The sequence below is a fragment of the Heptranchias perlo genome, chromosome 6 (genome assembly GCF_035084215.1).
Source record: "Heptranchias perlo isolate sHepPer1 chromosome 6, sHepPer1.hap1, whole genome shotgun sequence".
Classification (NCBI taxonomy): Eukaryota; Metazoa; Chordata; class Chondrichthyes; order Hexanchiformes; family Hexanchidae; genus Heptranchias; species Heptranchias perlo.
In genome coordinates, this window is record NC_090330.1 from 47,042,811 (window position 1) to 47,066,817 (window position 24,007).

General features: G+C 42.2%; 1 protein-coding gene across 1 annotated transcript; it reads left to right on the plus strand.

The window, feature by feature from the left end:
* Positions 1–7,598: 7,598 nt before the first annotated feature.
* txndc9 (thioredoxin domain containing 9) lies at positions 7,599–21,442 on the plus strand. The gene is made up of 5 exons (XM_067986241.1): positions 7,599–7,706; positions 13,467–13,688; positions 14,141–14,259; positions 18,956–19,210; positions 20,991–21,442. The coding sequence occupies exons 2-5, from the start codon at positions 13,500–13,502 to the stop codon at positions 21,103–21,105; spliced, it is 678 nt and encodes a 225-aa protein (XP_067842342.1). The 5' UTR covers positions 7,599–7,706; positions 13,467–13,499; the 3' UTR covers positions 21,106–21,442.
* The last annotated feature ends 2,565 nt before the right edge of the window (positions 21,443–24,007 follow it).

Below are 24,007 nucleotides of genomic sequence, written 5' to 3' on the forward strand. Positions count from 1 at the left end.
CACCGAGACCAGAATTCTGATTGGTTGCAACGGCAACCTCCACCTGTCGGTACGACGTGTCAATCATTCTGGCGGAAGAAGCGGGAGGGGAAGAAAGAAGTGATGTAAGACAGACGGGACTCAAGCTGGAGAGAGAAAAAAATGCTGTTTCAAATCCTATTTTATTATGCTAATTCTTTTAAGAAAAATGTAAGGAATCTTACAACACCAGGTTATAGTCCAACAAATTTATTTTAAAATCACAAGCTTTCGGAGATTATCTCCTTCGTCAGATGAATCTCCTTCGTCAGTTCATCTGACGAAGGGGATAATCTCCGAAAGCTTGTGATTTTAAAATAAATTTGTTGGACTATAACCTGGTGTTGTAAGATTCCTTACATTTGTCCACCCCAGTCCATCACCGGCATCTCCACATCTTTTAAGAAAGGGAGAGATAGAATCGTTCCAACTGACAGTCGTTAGAATAGGGTCTCCCACAGTCAGTAGTAGATAGTTCAAATCAGTTCCAGTTGGACATTCATTGATTGATATAACACTTAAGTGGAAAATCTTTGTTCCACAATTTATTACAAATTATTATTAATAGTCCCTATCTTGTGTGATGTCATGTTCTAGAATAAAAGAAAGAAAAAGTTTGCATTTTTATAGCAACTTTCACAACCTGCTTTATAGTCGTAAACAATTTTACAACACCAAGTTATAGTCCAGCAATTTTATTTTAAATAAAATTGCTGGACTATAACTTGGTGTTGTAAAATTGTTTACAATTGTCAACCCCAGTCCATCACCGGCATCTCCACATCATGCTTTATAGTCAATTAAGTATGAGGTTACAGAGAGGGTAGATGAGGGCAACGCAGTTGATGTGGTGTATATGGACTTTTAAAAGGCGTTTGATTAAAGTGCCGCATAGTAGGCTTGTCATCAAGATTGCGGCCCATGGACTAAAGAGGGCAGTAGCAACATGGATACAGAATTGGCTAAGGGACAGGAAACATAGAGTAGTGGTGAACGGTTGTTTTTCGGACTGGAGGGAGGTGTACAGTGGTGTTTCCCAGGGTTTGGTGCTGGGACCACTGCTTTTCTTTATATATATTAATGACTTGGACTTGGGTGTACCGGGCACAATTTCAAAATTTGCAGATGACACTAAACTTGGAAGGGTAGAAAACAGTGAGGAGGCTAGTGATAGACTTCAAGAGGATATAGGCAGAGTGGTGGCATGGGCGGACATGTGGCAGATGAAATTTAATGCAGAAAAATGCGAAGTGATATGTTTTGGTAGGAAGAACGAGGAGTGGCAATATAAACTAGAGGGCACAATTCTAAAAGGGGTACAGGAACAGAGAGATCTGGAGGTATATGTGTACAAATCGTTGAAGGTGGCCGGGCAGGTTAAAAAAGCGGTTAAAGCAGCATACGGGATCCTGGGCTTTATAAGTGGAGGCATAGAGTACAAAAGTATGGAAGTCATGATGAACCTTTATGAAACACTGGTTCAGCCACAACTGGAGTATTGCGTCCAGTTCTGGGCACCGCACTTTAGGAAAGATGTGAAGGCCTTAGAGAAGGTGCAGAAGTGATTTGCTAGAATGATTCCAGGAATGAGGGACTTCAGTTAAGTGGATAGACTGGAGAAGCTGGGGTTGTTCTTCTTGGAATAGAGACGTTTGCAAGGAGATTTGATAGAGGTATTCAAAATCCTGAAGGATTTAGACAGAGTAGATAGAAACTGTTCCCATTGGCAGAAGGGTCAAGAACCAGAGGACATAGATTTAAGGTGATTGGCAAAAGAAACAAAGGTGACATGAGCAAAAACTTTTTTTATACAGCGAGTGGTTAGGATCTGGAATGTACTGCCTGAGGGGGTGGTGAAGGCAAATTAAATCATGGCCTTCAAAAGGGAACTGGATAAGTACTTGAAAGGAAAAAATTTGCAGGGCTACGGGGATAGGGCGAGGGAGTGGGACTGGGACCAGCTGGATTGCTCTTGCATAGAGCCGGTGCAGACTCGATGGACCAAATGGCCTCCTTCTGTGCTGTAACCTTTCTATGATTCTATGAAGTACTTTTGAAGTGAAGTCACTGTTGTAATGTATGAAACATGGCAGTTAATTTGTGCACAGCAAGGTCCCACAAATAGCAATTAAATAAATCACCACATCATCTGTTTTTGGTGTTGGCTGAGGAATAAATGTTGGCCAGGACACTGGGGATAACTCTCCTGCTATTCTTCGAATAATGCCATGGGATCTTTTCCGTCTTAATGAGAGGGCAGTTAGGACCTCTGTTTAACATCTCATCTAAAAGACGGCATTTCCAACAGTGTAGCTTTCCCTCAGTACTGCACTGAAGTACCAACCTAGATTATGTGCTCATCTCTGGAGTGGGGCTTGAACCCAACCTTCTGACTCAGAGGTGAGAGTGCTACCGCTGAGTCCAGGCTGACTATACCTACAGCATTTGTTAGAAGTCTAAACTCCAGTCCTGCTTAAGATCACATTGCTGCTATTTTGGTTCTTCACAACCCCTTTGTGCTCAGCTCATTAAATGGATATCTATTGGTGTTCACTTTATGCAAGATGTCTGGAAATTTTTGTTGGGTAACTTTACCCCTCTGCCAATAATCGATGTGACACCAATATGGTACAGTGGAGTTTTATTAAGTTTCACACAAGGTTCAGCACTATGCGTGCTTAAGCTGTAATTAGTAGTACATAACAAGAGACATATCATTCGTCCTGGGTACAGGGCGTGCCCATTTCGCACAGGAGTCTTGACAGTCACTCCGCCTGGGATCTCTTCCGTCGATACTGCTGAAAGCTCTTGGCCTTACCCCACCTGGGGTTTCCTCGTTTCTTCCTGCCCCCTTGCTAGGGGCAAAGTTTCCGCTGTAGGCCTCTGACCCTGTCGGATCTGGATTCTCTCCTCAGGCATGCCTGGTTTCATTCCAGGGTCAACCCTTACTCCCATCCGTGTCCCCTACAACCTGACTCTCGCAAGGGGTCTCTCTTTTATGCCACTTTTGAGGACAGGCACAGGGGCTGTTACTGACGTAGGTGTTTAACCCTATTGGGATCTTTCCAAAAGACCTGGTGGCCGATTGAGCATCTTTCAGACAAAGGATGATGAGTCAGCCTACTCCTATCTCTTCCTTTGATGGACAGGGGATGATGGAGTAGCCCCACCAATGCCATACTCCTTTGATTGACCAATCACCAGTTACCACCATTCCCACGAGGCTGGCCCCCCATATATTCCTGTTGTGTTTCTCTTAAGGCCACCTTCATCAACTTCTAGGTCTATTATCTTATACTTCTGTCTAGGTCCCAGGCTGCTGACTCTAAGGTTTTATTGTCTCATATGGATAGTTAGGTTCTTATCTCATGAGTATGACTGAGTGACTTGTTAATGTATCTATGGTTGCAGCTTATGTGCTGTGCTTGCAGTTTTATATTTTTTATTAAAGGATTTCTAAGGGTTTTTGCAAAGCTTGGCCAATTTTAACTTATGTGGTTAATTACTATATACTTGCTTAATTAGTACTAAAGGGATAAAGGTGTTCATAGAAGGGTAGCAAAAGGTACATATCACCAATACCTGTGGTACAATGAGTCAAGGTTCAGGTGTGATAACAGCAATACATTGGTTAACAATCATCAGATACATGTTTGATACAAAAGGTGAATTGCCCAAACTACATGTTCAATACAGATTCAGCAGGTGACAGTATAATCTTACATTAATGGGAGGATGCAGATCATTGGAAGATTGAATAAGACCTTACAAGATAGGAAACCTATCTTTTTCTGTATGAATTCCAACATGCCCTGATGCATACTGCAACATTTGGACCTCAGTACAAGCAGAAATATGTACCTGTATGGAAAGGTGTGTTCAGTTCAAAGGAGAGTTATAAAAAAATGTAAATCAAAATTATCTTGATTTTAGCAAGAAAATTTAATAGTATAAAAGAATATTTGATAGTAATATTGATACTGAGCGTATAACTTAGTAAATAATCCACTGGTAATAAATATCAGGATAAACGTGTCAAAACTTCTGAAACTAACCACTGCCAACAGCCTATTTTATAATTTTCATTTGTAATTTTTCTGTAGAGTTTAGTGTAGAACTTGCCAACTAGTGAAAGACATTTTTTTCCTGTAGAGTTGAATTACCTATATATTTATAATATTGAACCTTAGTAGTGTAGGTTTAAGCCCAATGTCCCAGTAACTTGCTCCCACTTTTAAGATGTCCTTCATTAGGTGTTCTGCGAACATTTTGAACATTGGAATAATAAATGTTGATTGCTATTGTGACTTAAATTTTACTTTTTGACTTGGTGGAATATCCTATAAGGAGTAGAATATTTGTGTGTCTGAAATTGAAGTAGTGCTTGTGAGAAATTGTTCAAATTTCTTATTCTTTGCTTCAACTTGATTGCTGACCATCCCCAGAGAACTATTTTGCAGGGTGTATACATTGACTCTCCAAGCTTGAGAAAAGGACTTGCCAGACCATGCAAAGACAAAGAAGTATCAATCATCCCAGAGTATTCAGCAATAAGAACACCACATAGCATATTGCTATGTTCTGATGCCCACTACATCAGAAGTTTAAATTACAAAAATGCTAAATATTACCTTTGACCATTTAGCTTGCCTGATGTCATTCCTCAGCAAGCATGAAACAGTTCTCCAAAAATTAAAATTGCATTGTACAAAGTGCAAGATAGAATCATAGAATTTTACAGCACAGAAGGAGGCTATTTGGCCCGGCGTGCCTGTGCCAGCTCTTTGAAAGAGCTGTCTGTTGGCAGATTTTCCTGTTACTGTCGCAACAAAAGAGTTGTTTCAACAATATTCCTTCAACAATAACTTTCCTCATGATTCGGGCACGAGTGGTTATTAAACAACAAGCTTTAATACAACGATTCACAACAGTATAGTTATAATACAACTGTCTTCAGATTATAATATATGACAAGCAAGTAATACAACCTGGTTCCCGCGGACCCAAGACAATCAGACTTGGCCTCCATAGGCTGCCTGTAGCTATGGACCTCCGACTGTCCTCTCGAGAGCTCCAACCTTTGGAAAGGAACATGCCCTATCTTTATACTATTCGGCTGCTACATTCTGTACGTAAGCATCTCTGGCCTTATCTACCAGTCATAAGTCATCCCACCATGCTGACACCACATTGGCAACTCAAGATAAGCTGTTTTAGGTAGCGTAACTAATGACCTCAACCTTCATCTCTGTTTACCAGCTGTTTGTTCCTCTGAGGAATGCATAGGTCTTTGGTTACCTCATCTCTTGTTTTGATGTAGACCACTTTCTGACATTAATGTTATCTATTCTATAAAATATTGACTTCACACTTTAGGAATGATGTCAAGGCCTTGGAGAGGGTACAGAGGAGGTTTACCAGGATGATACCAGGGATGAGGGACTTCTGTTATGTGGAGAGATTGGAGAAGCTGAGATGGTCCTCCTTAGATCAGAGAAGGTTAATCCTCCCTGCTGTTCTCTGTGAAAACAAGGACAGCTTACACAGCAGATGATGAACCATGCCCCCCCCCACCTTCAACGTCGCTCTCTTGTTAAATATCTGGGGTGCTATGTGCGATGGGACACTTGACTATTCCTAGTTTTAAACCATATTCTTACACTGTAAAATTTAGTCCCACCCCACAGCTTTTTCCCCATAATCCTGCAAATTAGTCCTCTTCAAGTACATGTCCGATTGTCTTTTGAAAGTTCCTATGGAATCTGATTCCACCTCCTTTTCAGGTAGTGCATTCCAGATCTTAACAACCGTCTCTGTGAAAAAGTTTCTCATTTCCCCTCTAGTTCTTTTGCCAATTATTTTAAATCTATGACCCCTGGTTACCGACCCACTTGCCAGAAGAAACAGTTTCTCCCTGCTTCCATCAAAACCCCTCATTATTTTGAATACCTCTACTAGGTCTCTCCTTAACCTTCTCTGCTCTAAGGAGGACCATCCCAGCTTCTCCAATCTCTCCACATAACAGAAGTCCCTCATCCTTGGTATCATCCTGGTAAACCTCCTCTGTACCCTCTCCAAGGCCTTGACATCATTCCTAAAGTGGGGTGCCTAGAATTATACTCAATACTCTAGCTGAGGCCTAACCAGTGATTTGTAATGGTTTAACATGACTTCCTTGTTTTTGTATTCAATGCACCTATTTACAAAGCCATATGCTTTCTTAACCACCTTATCAACTTGCCCTAAAGAAAATATATTGATTGAATCTGCAAGAAACATTGGTAGCAGATGTGGGAGAGAGTGCCTTTAACATGATCATTGATGAATCAAACATCACTGGAGTCAAGATGGGTGCCCTGGCATCTGGAAAGAATCTGATCATCTCTTTGACTGCCCATTTTATCGATTGTCCTAGTGTTAACACTACTGAGGAATGGAAGGCCTTGTTCAGCACTGACAATTTCTTGCTGATTTGTTCAGCTTTGGAAGAAAGTGATGTCCCAGGGGAGTCAAGACATTTCACTGTCTCAGTGGCCCACTGATGACCTTCTCCAATGCAATTAAAATCAAATACAAAATCTGTTTCATGACCATACCCCTCCGCCACTTCTGTCCTGCTCTCCTGTATCTCAACAAGGTATTGAACTTTAATTTCCTCAAAGATGCTGTGTGGCTACAGATCACAAGAGAAGGAAGAACAGCCTGAGGTCTGTTATATCTATGCATGACTTGATCAACAGCATTTTTCCAAGTTTTTTCTAGGTTTACTTGTTATTCCTTCCCATCTTCATTTTGTTCATTCTTGCAGAGTGGCTTGTTTGCCTTATTTCCAATTGTAAAGGATTTTTACCCAAAACATTAGCCTATGTTTTCTCTTCAAATGTTATTGGACACAATATATTCGGATCACCTATTTTTTTTTCAAATTTCAATCCTTTAAGGTTTTCAAAAACAGCCTCGAATGATCTTTTCCTTATTATCATTCTTCAGAATAATCATTGACATACAGCCGGAGTACACTTCAGGCCAAGAAGCATGTGTAACAAATACAACCTGCATAATAAATACAACCGGCAAAACGTCTAATTTGCCTTGTTTAAGTTTTTTTTCGTGTCGGCTTCAAAAATTATAGGCGTTTTCTATTAACTGAAAAATGTTACTTTATCCGCTCAATGATAATCGCTTCACCACACCACACCCCGGACTAGCCAACAATAAATTCGTGCATGGGTGTGGAAAGGAAAATATTACTTAAAATTTCACATATCTACTTGTACTAAGCTATTTTACACTATGAGGTAATAGTCCCCCTTTAAGGGCAGCATTTCAAACGTGTCACCAGATTTTTTTTTGCAGGAGAAACGGAAATTACCATAGACTGAGAAAGGGGCGGACTTGGTAATTATGGCGTTAACTCCACCTTTTTTTTAAAAAAAGTCACAAATAATAAAATACCAAAAAAATGTACTGCTGAAATAAATTGCCGGCGGTAGAGATTCGGACACAAATATAAAAGATAATACTAAAGGACGGATATCGAGCGCACTCCGCCCCCTCCTGCGGCGCTTTATTCCTGTCTGACCCGATCCTCCAGCTATTGTTAGGAGCGAGAGTGACCTTTAACCCGCACACAGACCCGCTCGCAGTTGTGACGCAGGAAGAAGTGGAAGCGGTTGGAGTAAAGCAGCGTAAGTAGCGAGCCAGGGCAGCTGAGAGCCGGCGATGAGAAGTGTGGCCGGTGTGTTTATGTGTAGAGAGCGGGGGGGTTTTGTGTTTTGGGGCTGAGGCCTGTACTGAGCGGGCGCGGTTTGAAACTTCTCGACACGTTAGAGCGGGGGGGGGAGGCGTAGGCCGCGGGCCGCTGCGAGGCGAAGGCTGAGCTTGGAGAGGTCGGAGCGATGGCAGTTGAAACGTCATCGTGGGCGCCGTGAACGATATTCAGTTCACGGTGCCCACGGAAACGCTCCCATTACAACCCAGCCCATCAAACGGTTCTCCGTCGCACCGAGGGTTAGGTGCCTCCCTCCCCTGAGGCAGTAGTAGAAGTGACCAGTGACAAATTCTCATTCGTTTAATATTAGTAATGCGGGGTTATACCTCGAACCATAATCTGATAGTTACAATCTGAACTTTCCGTAACTTGTACAGCACAGCCCGTGTCACGGGGCTATATAGGATGCGGTTTTAACGCCGCATCTTTCAAACAATTAGTTTTGCCCCTGATGCTGCTTTGGACTCATCGGATTTAATAGTGTCTAAATTCACTTCCATGCGTTTCCAGATATGGGTGTGGTTACTAAAATGAGCACATCAGGTTGGTATGGATACGGCAAGAGTAGGAATATGCTTTGATAGTTGCAGTTCTGGTTGAGATACTGCTTTTAAAATATTAACAGACTAATTTAACTTAGTTTTTTTCCTCCGGACTTCACTAGGCTTCAAGTCTATTGGCACATTTATTATGGGTTATTCCATGATTAATTAGTATCTCACCCCTGCAATGTGGGGGGAAATGTCAAGAATCCACACAAATAATGGAAAGAACCCCCATATCTTAAATTTAAATCAAAATCCTAGCTTTTGGTAAAATTTGAACTTCCTTTTAAAATATTGTAGATCCATGTGAACCTAAAATACAATCTATCCATTTTGATTAGTGTATATTGAACCTAAAATTTGAGTGTCATGGAAAAATAGTGGCTTTAGTGTTGAAGCCTTTAGTGTTTTTTCTAATTAGTGTTTTTTCTAATTAGTGAAGGAGGCTTTGAGTGTTTTGTAACAGGTCATCCTGTCATGGTAAAAATGTGAAAGAAAAATGGAGTAGTCTGAAAGTTGAGTGTTGGGAAAAAAAATTTTTCCTCCTTATAGAAACATAGAAAATAGGAGCTGGAGTAAGCCATTCAGCCCTTTGAGCCTGCTCCACCATTCAATATGATCAAGGCTGATCCTCTACCTCAATACCATATTCCTGCGCTCTCCCCATACCCCATGATGCCTTTTGTGTCTAGAAATCTATCTCCTTCTTAAATATATTTAGTGACTTGGCCTCCACAGCTTTCTGTGGTAGAGAATTCCACAGGTTCACCACCCTCTGAGTGAAGAAATTTCTCCTCATCTCAGTCCTAAATGTCCTACCCTGTATCCTGAGACTGTGACCCCTTGTTCTAGAGCCCCCAGCTGGGGGAAACATCCTGCATCCAGTCTGTCTAGCCCTGTTAGAATTTTATACGTTTCAATGAGATCTCCTCTCATTCTTCTAAACTCTAGTGAATACAGACCTTATCGACCCAATCTCTCCTCATACGATAGTCCTGCCATGCCAAGAATCAGTTTGGTGAACCTTCACTGCACTCCCTCTATGGCAAGTATATCTTTTCTTAGGTAAGGAGACCAAAACTGCACTGCACTACAGGTTGGTCTCACCAAGGCCCTGTATACCTGTAGTAAGACATCCTTGCTCCTGTACTCACATCCTCTTGCAATGAAGGCCAAAATACCATTTGCCTTCATAACTGCTTGCTGTACCTGGTGTACAAGGACACCCAGGTCCCTTCAACATTTCCCAATCTATCACCATTTAAATAATACTCTGCCTTTCTTCTTCCTTCTGAAGTGGATAACTTCACATTTATCCACATTATACTGTATTTGTCCACTCACTCAACTTGTCTAAATCGCCTTGAAGCCTCTTTGCATCCTCCTCACAACTCACGATCCCACCTAGTTTTGTTGTCAGCAGATTTGGAACCATTACATTTGGTTCCCTCATCCAAATCATTGATATATTTTGTGAAAAGCTGGGGCCCAAGTACTGATCCCTGCGGTACCCCACTAGTCACCACCTGCCACCCTGAAAAAGACCCATTTATTCCTACTCTCTGTTTCCTGTCTATTAATCAATTTTCAATCCATGCCAGTATATTATCCCCAATCCCTTGTGCTTTAATTTTGCACACTAACCTCTTATGTGGGACTTTACCAAAGGCCTTCTGAATATCTAAATACACCACATCCACTGGTTCTCCCTTACCTATTGTACCAGTTACATGCTCAAAAAAAACTCCTGTAGGTTTGTCAAACACTATTTCCCTTTCATAAATCCATGTTGACTTTGTCTCATCCTGTTAATATCTTCTAATTATCCTGTTATCACATCCTTTATAATTGACTCTAGCATTTTCCCTACTACTGATGTTAGACTAACTGGTCTGTAGTTCCCTGTTTTCTTCCTTTTTTAAAAAAAAAGTGGGGTTACATTTGCCATCCTCCAATCTGCAGGAACTGTTCATAATCTATAGAATTTTGGTAGATGACAACCAATGCATCCACTGTTTCCATGGCTACCTCTTAGTACTCTGGGATGCAGATTATCAGCCCCTGGGGGTTTATTGGCTTTCAGTCCCATTAATTTCTCCAGCACTTTTTTTTACTGATAATTTCCTTTAATTCCTCCTCACTGTTTGGAGGCCTAGAGACAACTCCCACCAGTGTTTTCAACCCTGTGGTGCTTCTTAACTCCACCCAGACTGATTCTACATCTTGATTTTCTGAGCCAATATCCTTTCTCCCTATTGCTCTGATTTTATCCTTTACTAACACCACCCCAACCTCCTTTTCCTTTTTGCCTGTCCTTCCTAAATATCAAATACCCTTGGACATTCAGCTCCTAGCCTTGGTCACCCTGCAGCCATGTCTCTGTAATCGCAATTATATCTTATCCATTTACATCTATCTGTGCTGTTAATTCATCTACTTTATTATGAATGCTTCTTGCATTCAGATACCGTGCCTTTAGATTTGTCTTTAACATTTTTAGATATCTTAACTTTTTTTTGTACTATGGCCCTATTTGTCTTATTACCATTTTTTTCTTACCTGGACCCAATTTGTTGGTGCACTCTGTCCCTTCCTGACACAATCTGGTTATCCTTACACCAATCTTTGAGCCACACATTCATCTCCCTGATCCTATTGATCCCTATGCCAATTTGCTCGTGGCTCAGGTAATAATCCAGAGATTATTACCTTTTGTAATTCTGCTTTTTAAATTTAGTCCCTAACTGCTCAAACTCTCAGCAGAACCTTTTTCTTAGTCCGACCTATGTCGTTATAAGAACATAAGAAATAGGAGCAGGAGTAGGCCAATCGGCCCCTCGAGCCTGCTCCGCCGTTCAATGAGATCATGGCTGATCTGATCCTAACCACAAATCTAAATTCATGTCCAATTTCCTGCCCGCTCCCCGTAACCCCTAATTCCCTTTACTTCTAGGAAACTGTCTATTTCTGTTTTAAATTTATTTAATGATGTAGCTTCCACAGCTTCCTGGGGCAGCAAATTCCACAGACCTACCACCCTCTGAGTGAAGAAGTTTCTCCTCATCTCAGTTTTGAAAGAGCAGCCCCTTATTCTAAGATTATGCCCCCAGTTCTAGTTTCACCCATCCTTGGGAACATCCTTACTGCATCCACCCGATCAAGCCCCTTCACAATCTTATATGTTTCAATAAGATCGCCTCTCATTCTTCTGAACTCCAATGAGTAGAGTCCCAATCTACTCAACCTCTCCTCATATGTCCACCCCCTCTTCCCCGGGATTAACCGAGTGAACCTTCTTTGTACTGCCTCGAGAGCAAGTATGTCTTCTTCAGTATGGACACCAAAACTGTATGCAGTATTCCAGGTGCGGTCTCACCAATACCTTATATAAGGTTGGTACCTATGTGGACCATTACAACTGGATCCTGTCCCTCCCACTCCAAATTCTTCTCCAGCCCGGAGGAGATGTCCTTAACCCTGGCAACATAGCCTTCGGGACTCATGCTCCTGGTTGCAGAGAACAGTGTCTGTCTCCGTTAACTATACTGTCGCCTACTACAACCACCTTCCTTTTTACTCCCCCAACTTGAACAGCTTCCTGTACCAAAGTGCTCATCGTCCCCGCACTTGTCCACAAGGGTTGCAAGAACCACGAATCTATTGGACAAGTGCAGGGAATACTACCTCTTGGATCCTCGTACCTGCCTCACTCGCAGTCACTCCCTTCTGTCCATGACCATGTGTCAATTCTAAAGGATGTGGCTGCCTCCTGGAACAAAATGTCCAGGTAGCTTTCTCCCTCCCTGATGTCTCGCAATGTCCACAGCTCGGACTCCAGCTCCTCAACTCTGAGCCGAAGTTCCTCAAGCTGCAGACACTTACTGCAGATGTAGTTGCCCTGGACAAAAACGTCCACATATTGCAGCAGCAACACATCGCCTGTTCTCCCATTATTTTAGTTAATTAATTAGTTTAGTGTTAATCCAATTATTTACCACGTTTAGTTTATAAAATTAAGGTTAGTTTTTAAAATGTAGTTATGTGACACTACCAATCATTTGCCTGCCTCACCTGTGAGGTCAAACTGCAGTTTCCTCTTGTTGCAGGTCCGCTGCTGCTTTTATCCCCACTCTCAGGCCTCGGTCTGCTGCTGCTCAGGTCCGCCGCCACCGCTTTGTGGAAAAAGTTAGGAAAAGCAAAGGAGCACCTCCTTCCCCAACTCCCACATTTACCGAACTCTCAAGTTGATCACTCTGTGCCCGCTGCACTCAGTGCCAATTGCACTCACAGGCCCCTGTATTTATACTGTTTGTGACTCAGATAAGTCAACACTGCACTGCTAATGTTTCAGGAACCAGTTTAATCAAGCTAACTAATTAACTAACTACTGGAGAGCTGCTTGTTTGTCTCTGCTTAAGCCTGACAGAAACTTAAAAATTTAAAGTTTAAAATTTAACTTAAACAGTTAATTTTACTTAAGCTAATAGCAATTAACACTAGATTTTAAAAGAGATTAACCCTTTTGTTTGTTGCCTCAGTCTTTTTTTTTTAATTTGCCCTTTTAGTAGTTCCTTTTTTGAGGTATTTTTCCTGGCAGTACTCAATGGAAGAACAGCAGCAGAGAACAAGTACCACCACTCAATGGGGGAGGGCAGCCCCACTGGAAATAAATAAATAAAGAAAGAAAGAACAGCAGTTAAAGGAGGGAAGAATTTTTTAAAATGGAGCAGTTGAGGGTGGAACAAATCAAATGAAGAAAATAGGAATGGTAAAGGCTGAAGGGGAACCAGTATGCCCACTGAAAGATCTGGCCTGGGGGAAGGAAGGAAATTATTTTCATAGATGTGCAGAGATATTGAAGTTAATGTTGTTAATTTGCTTAAATTGCCTGAGAATCAATCAGAATAATGTGTGTGATAGATTTTTTTGTGCACTAAACATTTTTAATGTGCACTATACAGAAGTCTTTTAATTAGATGGTTGGAATTGTTAATGAGGATCTGTGGAATTAGAAAAATGCTACCTAATTTTGGGGACATACTGTTACTAGACAGTAATAAATGTAAACAGTACTATTGTAATATGCTTAATTTTTGTTTAAACAAATATGCCTGGCTGTTTTTTCCTTTTAGGAATTGTGGACAGTGTACTCCTAATTCACAAGTATGGCAAGTAACCCCTCAGTGGCTATGCTCAGTAAGGTCCTTGAGCATCAAATGCTGCAGACAACAGAAATAGTTGAACAACATCTGGATACAGAGATTGAAAAATATGAAAAGATGGATACAGATGAACTGGAGCAACTCCGAGAAAAGAGGCTTGAATCAATGAAAAAAGCACAGCATCAGAAACAGGTGAAAATTTTCACTAAGCAAACACATCCATGTATTGGTACCAAATAGCACCATATTAGCAAATCGGAATACTATTTTGTAGTACTAAAGAAGTTTTACATTAATTTGATTGTGGTGGTGGAGGGCTGCTTTTTCTTGCATGCATTAATGAGTTATGCTGTATGCTGACTAGGGGAGGAAGTGACTTTTTAAATTAAAATCTATTCTTGATTAGATTCTTTTTCCTGAGTTCATCAAATAGCTATTGAAATATAAACTAAAGTATTAAAAACTCTTGACAGTGAACATTTCAGTTTTTAAACTACTGATTTATTTTCCCCCCAAGTGATCTGTGGGAATGTTGCTTTCAATTAGACTTTCTCTAACAGATCAATGATTTAAATGTGGTTTTGTGGGTTTTTTGGTACAAGGCACTTAAATTTTTTTATTTGTTTCTTTTAATTCATCTGCAGGAATGGCTTTCCAAGGGCCATGGGGAATACAAGGAGATTCCCAGTGAAAAAGATTTTTTTCAAGAAGTTAAAGAGAGTAAAAATGTGGTTTGCCATTTTTACAGAGATACCACACTTAGGTGAGGAACCACATTTTCTCTAGCAAGAAAACAAAATCGAGTAGTCTGTGTTTTGAACTTAGAAAAGAGGGGGTAGTTATAATTGGCATTATTTGTGTGTCAGGCAAATGAGATTGCCAAGACTTCTATATTATTGAACCAAAAGAAATTAAAGCCTAAACAGAATTAAATATAATGTGACCTTATTATCTCTCAAAATACAGAAGGGACCCTCTCCCCCCCCGCCCCCCAGCCTTGTTTCCCATCTCCACACCAGATAATAGAAATTGGTGGATGATGAAGAAACCCTATCAGTGCTGCTATTTGTTGTATTGCTGCTGGCTAGACCAGTTGGTGCTCATGGCTCCAGCTGCTAGTCCAGGTAAAAAAATATCTTCCCCCACCCCCTGCCACTGGTCCCCACTACTTGTGGATGGACTCCATCCCCTCCACCAGCACCCAGCTTGAGGTCAGCATTAGAGCAAGTGTGTGTCCATTTCCAGTGATTCAGCAGCTTCCACAATACTAATTTCAGCATAGCTACGATCTGAAACTGCAGTAGAAAACCTTCCTAGAACATAGAAGACAGAGAATAAGGATAATGGGTACGTACTTGAATTGGAAGAAAGTGACTGGTGGTATCTCACAAGGGTCTGTGCTGGGACCTCAACTTTTCATTATATTAATGACTTGGATAACACAATGGAGAGCCATATATCCAAGTTTGCTGACGACACACAGATTGGTGGCATAGTAAGTAGTGTGGATGGGAGCATAAAAATACAAAGAGACATTGATAGATTAAGTAAGTGGGCAAAACTGGCAGATGGATTTCAACATAGGTAAGTGTGAGGTCATCAATTTTGGACCAATAAAAGGATAGATCCAAGTACTTTTTTTAAATGGTATAAAGCTAGGAACAGTGGCGGTCCAAAGAGATTTAAGGGTCCATGTACACAGATCACTAAAATGTAGTGGTCAGGTACAAAAAATAATCAAAAAGGCTAATGGGATGTTAGCCTTTACATCTCGAGGGCTAGAATATAATGTAAACAATTTTACAACACCAAGTTATAGTCCAGCAATTTTATTTTAAATTCACAAGCTTTCGGAGACTTCCTCCTTCCTCAGGTAAATGTTCAGGAGCTCCTCGAAGCCTACGCATTTATACATGTAGAACAATACATGGTGTTTACAGAATGCCCCTGCAACTGCCCGTTGCCAAGGCAATCACCGTGTTCAGACAGAGAGGTGTCACCTGCAGAACCCCCGAATACACATTCAACAAAAAAACAAACAGGAAAAAAAAACAGAGGCAGAAACATCCGGAAGGCAGAGAAAGCCAGCAAATGACCCATTATATTAAAAACAGATAACATTTGTTCGCTGGTGGGGTAACGTGTAGCGTGACATGAACCCAAGATCCCGGTTGAGGCCGTCCTCATGGGTGCGGAACTTGGCTATCAATTTCTGCTCGACGATTTTGCGTTGTCGTGTGTCTCGAAGGCCGCCTTGGAGTACGCTTACCCGAAGGTCGGTGGATGAATGTCCATGACTGCTGAAGTGTTCCCCGACTGGGAGGGAACCCTCCTGTTTGGCGATTGTTGCGCGGTGTCCGTTCATCCGTTGTCGCAGCGTCTGCATGGTCTCGCCAATGTACCATGCTCTGGGGCATCCTTTCCTGCAACGTATGAGGTAGACAACGTTGGCCGAGTCACAGGAGTATGAACCATGCACCTGGTGGGTGGTGTCCTCTCGTGTGATGGTGGTATCTGTGTCGATGATCTGGCATGTCTTGCAGAGGTTACCGTGGCAGGGTTGCGTGGTGTCGTGGACGCTGTTCTCTTGAAAGCTAGGTAATTTGCTGCGAACGATGGTCTGTTTGAGGTTGGGTGGCTGTTTAAAGGCGAGTAGTGGAGGTGTGGGGATGGCCATAGCGAGGTGTTTGTCCTCATTGATGACATGTTGAAGGCTGCGGAGAACATGGCGTAGTTTCTCCGCTCCGGGGAAGTACTGGACGACAAAGGGTACTCTGTTGGTTGCGTCCCGTGTTAGTCTCCTGAGGAGGTCTATGCGATTTTTTGCTGTGGCCCGTCGGAACTGTCGATCGATGAGTCGAGCGTCATATCCCGTTCTTACTAGGGCGTCTTTCAGCGTCTGTAGGTGTCCATCGCGTTCCTCCTCGTCTGAGCAGACCCTGTGTATTCGCAGGGCCTGTCCATAGGGGATGGCCTCTTTGACGTGGTTAGGGTGGAAGCTGGAAAAGTGGAGCATCGTGAGGTTGTCCGTGGGCTTGCGGTAGAGTGAGGTGCTGAGGTGCCCGTCTTTGATGGAGATTCGTGTGTCCAAGAAAGAAACTGATTCTGAGGAGTAGTCCATGGTGAGCTTGATGGTGGGATGGAACTTGTTGATGTTATCGTGTAGTCTCTTTAGTGATTCCTTGCCGTGGGTCCATAGAAAGAAAATGTCGTCGATGTATCTGGTGTATAGTGTTGGTTGGAGGTCTTGTGCAGTGAAGAAGTCCTGCTCGAACTTGTGCATGAAAATGTTGGCGTATTGGGGTGCGAATTTGGTCCCCATGGCTGTTCCGTGTGTTTGGGTAAAGAACTGGTTATCGAAGGTGAAGACATTGTGATCCAGGATGAAGCGGATGAGTTGTAGGATGGCTTCTGGAGATTGGCTGTTGTTGGTGTTGAGTATTGATGCTGTCGCAGCGATGCCGTCATCGTGGGGGATACTGGTGTATAGTGCCGAGACGTCCATCGTGGTGAGAAGTGTTCCTGGTTCAACTGGTCCGTGGGTACTGAGTTTTTGTAGGAAGTCTGTAGTGTCGCGACAGAAGCTGGGGGTTCCCTGTACGATGGGTTTCAGGATGCCCTTGATGTATCCAGAGAGGTTCTCACACAGGGTTCCGTTGCCTGATACGATGGGACGTCTGGGTGTGTTGGCTTTGTGTATCTTTGGGAGGCAGTAGAAGTCTCCCACGCGGGGATTACGTGGGATGAGAGTGCGTAGGATGCTTTGAAGGTCTGGATCGAAGGTCTTGATCAGTTTGTTGAGCTGGTGGGTGTGTTCTTTGGTCAGATCTGCGGGTAACCGTCTGTAGTGTTCCTGGTTGTCCAGTTGTCGGTATGCTTCTTTGCAATAGTCTGTTCTGTTCTGTATGACTATGGCTCCTCCTTTGTCCGCTGGTTTGATGACGATGTTGCGGTTGGTCTTGAGAGCGTTGATGGCGTTGCGTTGTGCTCGGGTGACATTCTGGACTGTCTTCTGAGTGCGGCTGATGAATCTGGCATTGACGCATTTCCTGACAGCTTGAGCATACATGTCCAGCTGAGGGCAGCGACCCTCCGGAGGAGTCCAGTTTGACTCTTTCCTCTTCGGTTGCTGTACCGCGGATCCCTCTGTCTGCTGTTCCGGATCGTCGATTGTCTCATTGGGTTCGCTGCTGAAATCTTGGGGTTTGTGGTAGAATTCCCGGAGCCTCATTCTCCTGATGAATTCCTCTGTGTCCGCCGCGAGACTAGTGGGGTCCATTTTGGTAGTGGGGCAGAAATTGAGCCCTCGGCTGAGAACTTCGATTTCGTCTGGTTGAAGGGTGTGGTCGGATAAATTGACAATAGACTTCCCTGTGGTTGCAACCGTGGTACCAGGGGAAGCTTGGTCGTTGCTGGTGGTGATGCCGAGTTTCTCAAGCTTCCTGCTCTTGGTTTTCATGTAGGCAGCGTAGTTCCGTTGCCTATATAATGGGGAGGAAGATTTGCTACAGCTGTACAAAGCCCTGGCTAGACCACATCTGGAGTACTGTGTACTGTTATGGGCACCGTACCTTGGAAAGGATATATTGGCCTTGGAAGGAGTGCCGTGCAGAGTCACCAGAATGTTACCAGGGCTCCACAGGTTAAATTATGAGGAAGGGTTACATAAACTAGGGTTTTATTCCCTGAAATGTAGAAGGTTAAGAGTTGATTTGAGGTTTTTAGGATTTTGAATGAAATTGATAAGGTAGTTAGAGAGAAACTTTTTCCGCTGGTGGAGGAGTATAGGACAAGGGAATGTAACCTTAAAATCAGAGCCAGCCATTCAGGAGAGAAGTTAGAAAACACTTCTTCACACACAGGGTGGTAGAAGTGTGGAACACTCCCACAAAAAGCAGTAGCTGCTAGCTCAATTAATCTTAAATCTGAGATCAATTGATTTTTGCTAGCCAAGGGTATTAAGAGATATGGAGCCAAGGTGGGTGGATAGAGTTAGAATACCGATCAGCCATGATCTCATTGACTGGCGGAACAGGCTCGCTGAATGGCCTACTTCTGTTTCTGTGTTCCTGTTTATATGTGCTCCTATGCCTGCCTCAATCAAGATAACGCATATCTTGAGCATGGCTTTGTTCTTGATGTACCGATTGATGGAAATAATCGATAATCTATCTTCCCTCAATCTTCACTGGAAGACGATAGCCCTAGTTGCTGTAGCGTTTCCTCATCCCCGCTATCATCGTGTACAACATCTCGCCCCTCTCCAGTATTTCAGATGTTGCTGAATCATCATTTTGGACATGCTCATCATGACTTCTGCTTTTGTATTTCTCCCCATGCTTAAAAATTTCTGTATTTATATCACTTCAAAGTAATTCATTATATATGAAACACTTTTTGGGATGCTTGAGAGATGTGACAAGGAACAATATAAATTCAATTTGTTCTTTTATGTACAGATGCAAGATAGTAGACAAGCACTTGGCTATTCTGGCTAAAAAACACTTCGAAACCAAGTTCATTAAATTAAACGCGGAAAAAGCTCCTTTCCTTACTGAGAGATTACGAATCAAAATAATTCCAACATTGGCTTTGGTGAAAGATGGAAAATCTAAAGATTACATAGTTGGGTTTGATGATCTTGGTTGCACAGATAACTTCACTACTGAGACTTTGGAATGGCGACTGGGTTGTGCTGCCATCATTAACTACAGGTAAGCTCCCTAATTTTTGATTTGAATGCATTGGTACATAAATTTCATTTTTACGTTGCTGGGAGACAAAACATGAATGTTTTTAAATCTTAATTGTTTTGGGTTAACAGCAGTAATGTTCTAACAAAAATGCTCAAAACTGACTTGTTTCAAAAGACAACATTCCTTATATATTTCTCAATGTGTAACTTTAAACTGGAGTGGATACTTTTTTCTAAAAATGCTAATGCTGCTTTCAGGGAAGAAGCAAAGATAGAATACTGTGTTATCAAAATATTCCACCAACAACTTTTTATCCAAAATAAATACTATTATTACCTGCTTCCTGGAGTACCTTCACCCATTTCAATGCGGACCGTCTCTTTAGGCCAGTTCTAAAGGTTTCTATATCCAACTGGTAGTGTTTAGGGTAGTTTCAGATCAACTTCCAGGCCAGTTCATAGTGTCAGTCCTATTGAAATGGATTGAGCCGTTCAAGTATAAAGATGAGTCCTTTCTGTAACTGAGGTGATATTCTTTTTTGGATTAAAAAGCTGGTTTGGGGAGGCATATTTGAACAAATAAGTACCCTTTCTAGACTTCTTTTCATTTAAACACCACAATAGCAGCTAGCAAGGGAAGGAGACGTGAAATGGTAGGTCTGCACGAGATGGGGAAAAAGTTATTTGAATATATAGAGTAGATGTTTTTTCCAGATAGAACTGGAAAGTACTTTGATCAGAATATATGCTCTTTAGATTTTCCTTCCCCATTGTCGATAATCACAGTCCTTCATATTGCATTTGGGTTAGAATTCCAGCGACTGATGTGTGTCCTGTGCTAATATAAATCTAATTATCTTCAGAAGCTAAAAGGCACACATTTTTAATCTAATGGAATATGTTTTTTGAGTCATTCTATATTTAACTCAAGATTTTTCGAATAAAACTTGGTGGTATCCCAAATATTTTTGGTGTTGGTTGAGGGATAAATGTTGGCCAGGACGCTGGGAGAATTCCCTGCTCTTCTTTGAAAAGTTCTATGGGATCTTTTACGTCCATCTGAGAGGACAGATGGGGCCTCGTTTATCACCTCCTCCAAAAGACAGCACCTCTGACGGTGCAGCACTCCCACAGTATTGCACTGAAGGGTCAGCCAAGATTTGTGCTTAAGCCTCTGGAGTGGGACTTGAACCCATAACCTTCTGAATCAGAGGCGAGAGTGCTATCACTGAACCAAGGCTGGCACTTTTGGTCAAGTGACAATTGGCAGACTCTGGAAGACTCGATAGAAAAGTTACGTGGAATCAGTATTGGGTGGGATAGCTCTGTATGTCATTTGTTCACTGTTTCATGAGTAGATTCCTATTTGGAATTAATTAAAATTCTGTTTTGCTACTTGTATGCATTGTTCTTATGAAGCTAAGAAATTGGCTATTTTGACCCATTGATACTTGTAACCCATAGAGTTTGTGTCAGTGTGGTCCAAATGAGTTTATTTTTCCCAGATTTATTGTCCTGACTCAGCTCCAATAATTGGTGAGGTATTCTATCGTTTACTTGCTGCACAATTCCTCCCCTTCCAGAGACTGGTACTATAATTTTCTGATGCAAATCTCTTGCTTTACAGCCCAGGCTATGGTTATCCCGGTAAATGTTACTGCAATTTTTACCTCTTCGTTAAATTCAGCTGCAACTTTCCAAAAATGCAAAATAGCATTTCCTACCTAACGGAGTTTATATTTCAGCTTAAAAAAAAATTAAAATAAAGATGACTAAAGTCTGACTGTCTTTCTTCTTAGTGGAAATTTGATGGAACCACCTTTCCAGATGCAAAGAAAAAGTGGAAGCATCACAAAGATGGAGAAAAAGACAGTTAGAGGAAAGAACTATGATTCTGATTCAGATGATGACTAGACTGTTATAAGCATGCTTTTTGATCCAAACCTCTAATTCAAACACTTTTTTTCCTGTCCTACCCATTGTTAACTTTTCATTTCAGCGGATGCTATACACTTTTATTTTTGTACAGACTAATAAAACTGCAAATATCATTACATTGTAGAACACTGACTTTGTAGGATATTAATTGTTTAAACATAGTTTTTTTTTAAGAATATAGTTCCATGATTGTAGAAATTCGTCTGTTTTGCTGCAATTGCATTGTAAGTCTTTTTCTATAGCAGATGGACTAATGCACAGCACTGGTGTCACTAGATTAATTTTTGTATTAAATGTGAAGGACATACAATAATTCACTTGCCAATTTGTTTTATTCGTTCATGGGATGTGGGCGTCTCTGGCAAGGCCAGCATTTATTGCCCATCCCTAATTGCCCTTGAGAAGGTGGTGGTGAGCCGCCGCCTTGAACCGCTGCAATCCGTGTGGTGAAGGTTCTCCCACAGTGCTGTTAGGTAGGGAGTTCCAGGATTTTGACCCAGCGACGATGAAGCAACAGCGATATATTTCCAAGTTGGGATGGTGTGTGACTTGGAGGGGAACGTGCAGGTGGTGGTGTTCCCATGTGCCTGCTGCCGTTGTCCCTCTAGGTGGTAGAGGTCGCGGGTTTGGGAGGTGTTGTCGAAGAAGCCTTGGCGAGTTGCTGCAGTGCATCCTGTGGATGGTACACACTGCAGCCACGGTGCGCCGATGGTGAAGGGAGTGAATGTTTAGGGTGGTGGATGGGGTGCCAATCAAGCGGGCTGCTTTGTCCTGAATGGTGTCGAGCTTCTTGTGTTGTTGGAGCTGCACTCATCCAGGCAAGTGGAGAGTATTCCATCACACTCCTGACTTGTGCCTTGTAGATGGTGGAAAGGCTTTGGGGAGTCAGGAGGTGAGTCACTTGCTGCAGAATACCCAGCCTCTGACCTGCTGTTGTAGCCACAGTATTTATATGGCTGGTCCAGTTAAGTTTCTGGTCAATGGTGACCCCCAGGATGTTGATGGTGGGGGATTCGGTGATGGTAATGCCGTTGAATGTCAAGGGGAGGTGGTTAGATTCTCCTGTTGGAGATGGTCATTGCCTGCACTCCTGAATTGTTGACTTTCTGGGTTAGAGTTTAAGGTGCTGCTTGTCTTCTGGTATGTCAACCAAGTTTGCCATTATTCCTATGGAAGCTATGCCAGTGAGTGACAGCAGATTTTTTTGATCATGGAGGGCATCACTGCCAAACCTGTTCCTGTCTACACACTCCCCTTTACAATCTAGTTTTTCCTCATACGTTATGAGGACAGAACATTTTTTATTTCTCCTCCCCTCTGTTGCAGTTATATTTGGTTCCTAGAGTACTGTTCCACAGGTGATGGTTGTCCTTTAGTATATTTCCTAAGTGCTGTTCTTTGTGCAGGTAAACGTACTCTTTGTGGTGCTAACTTTACAGTTTAGTATGGTACTTGGTTCATTAGTTGTTCTTGGCTATCACAGCTGGAGTAGTGCTGCTACAGTGACTCTTCGACAAATGTGGAATGTTAAATGAGGTTAACATTAGGGTAGTTATGACACTGTCTATTGTCAAAATAGTCACTTGGATGAGGTGCTGAACAACTGCTGGCAACTGTGGTGGTGTAATCCAACCTGAAACACTAGGAATAGATCAGTGTATTTCCCTCCTCTCTATCCTCCTGCAGGCAATTTATTAGGAGTGTGTGCATATTTTAAAAAAAATATTCATTCTCAAGATGTGGGCATTGAAAGGCAAGGTCTGAGAAGGTGGTGGTCTGCCACTGCAGTAGCAGTTTGATACAACTGGTTAAGCGTCAACCGTGTTGGTATGGAACTAGAGTAACGTGGGCCAGACTGGTTAAGAACAACAGGTTTCCTTCCCTAAAGGACATTAATGAACCAGTTAGGTTTTTACCACAATCTGACAGCTTTGTTGTCACTTTTACTAATACCAGCTTTTTTGTTCTATTTCCAAACTGCTATGGTGGGATTTGAACTCATGTTCTCTATTATTAGTTCAGGCCTGGGGATTATTAGTCCAGTAACATAACAATTACACTCTATGCAGACTCTTCTGGATTGTGACAATTGCATATTACTATTCTGCATCAACTGTGTATCTGTTGCATCTATGCATATCTGACTGACTTTGCCAATTCTGTGGTAGTGTTCCAGTGACTTTCAGAACAGGCACTCACTTATTGGATCTGTAAATCTGGGCATGTGAACCAGAGGGCAGTCCATCCCTGTTCCATGCATGAGTAGAAGAAGAGTTAGCAATGGTACATTGCTACAAAAAAAAACATTGGCCACCAGTTATGATCATTGAAATGGAAAATAAACACTAACTCAGTAGTCTTTAAATATTTCCCAGATTTTGCTGCCATAATAATGGCAAGTTTAATGCGTACGCTGCTATTAATGTGTGAATCGTCCAGTAACTTGCGGCAAGGAAGAGATACCCCGTGAATTACAAATCTTCAAGTTGTTGGGCGATTTGTGCGCTCCACCGTTAGCCTCGTGAAAGCAGCAGCTCGCCTTCGATCTCCCTGTGAGTTTCATGAAAATGCTAACCCAAGCCCATCACTTCTATTTACCTTTTTTTAATCCTTTTTTCTTCTTTTCCCTTTATCCCTCCTAGGCCTTTCCTGTTGTCATGCCTCCTTCATTTCTCCCCTCCCTGCCCCCGCCCCTCCAAATCCCTACCCCCGCCCCTCCAAATCCCTACCCCAACCCTTCAGCACTCCTCCACCTTCCTGCTCTCCTGCCACTGTCCTAGGCTTGACTCCCTCTTAGATATGCCGACAGCTTCCCTCTGTGCTTCTCTTAACATCCTCTGATGGGCCTATCGAGGCACTTGTCGCTGCCTCCTTAGGA

Coding starts and splice junctions, on each gene's coding strand:
- txndc9 (XM_067986241.1), top strand. CDS start 13,500: ATGGCAAGTAACCCCTCAGTGGCTATGCTCAGTAAGGTCCTTGAGCAT. Junction 13,689..14,140: donor AAGCACAGCATCAGAAACAG/GTGAAAATTTTC, acceptor ATTCATCTGCAG/GAATGGCTTTCCAAGGGCCA. Junction 19,211..20,990: donor GCTGCCATCATTAACTACAG/GTAAGCTCCCTA, acceptor CTTTCTTCTTAG/TGGAAATTTGATGGAACCAC.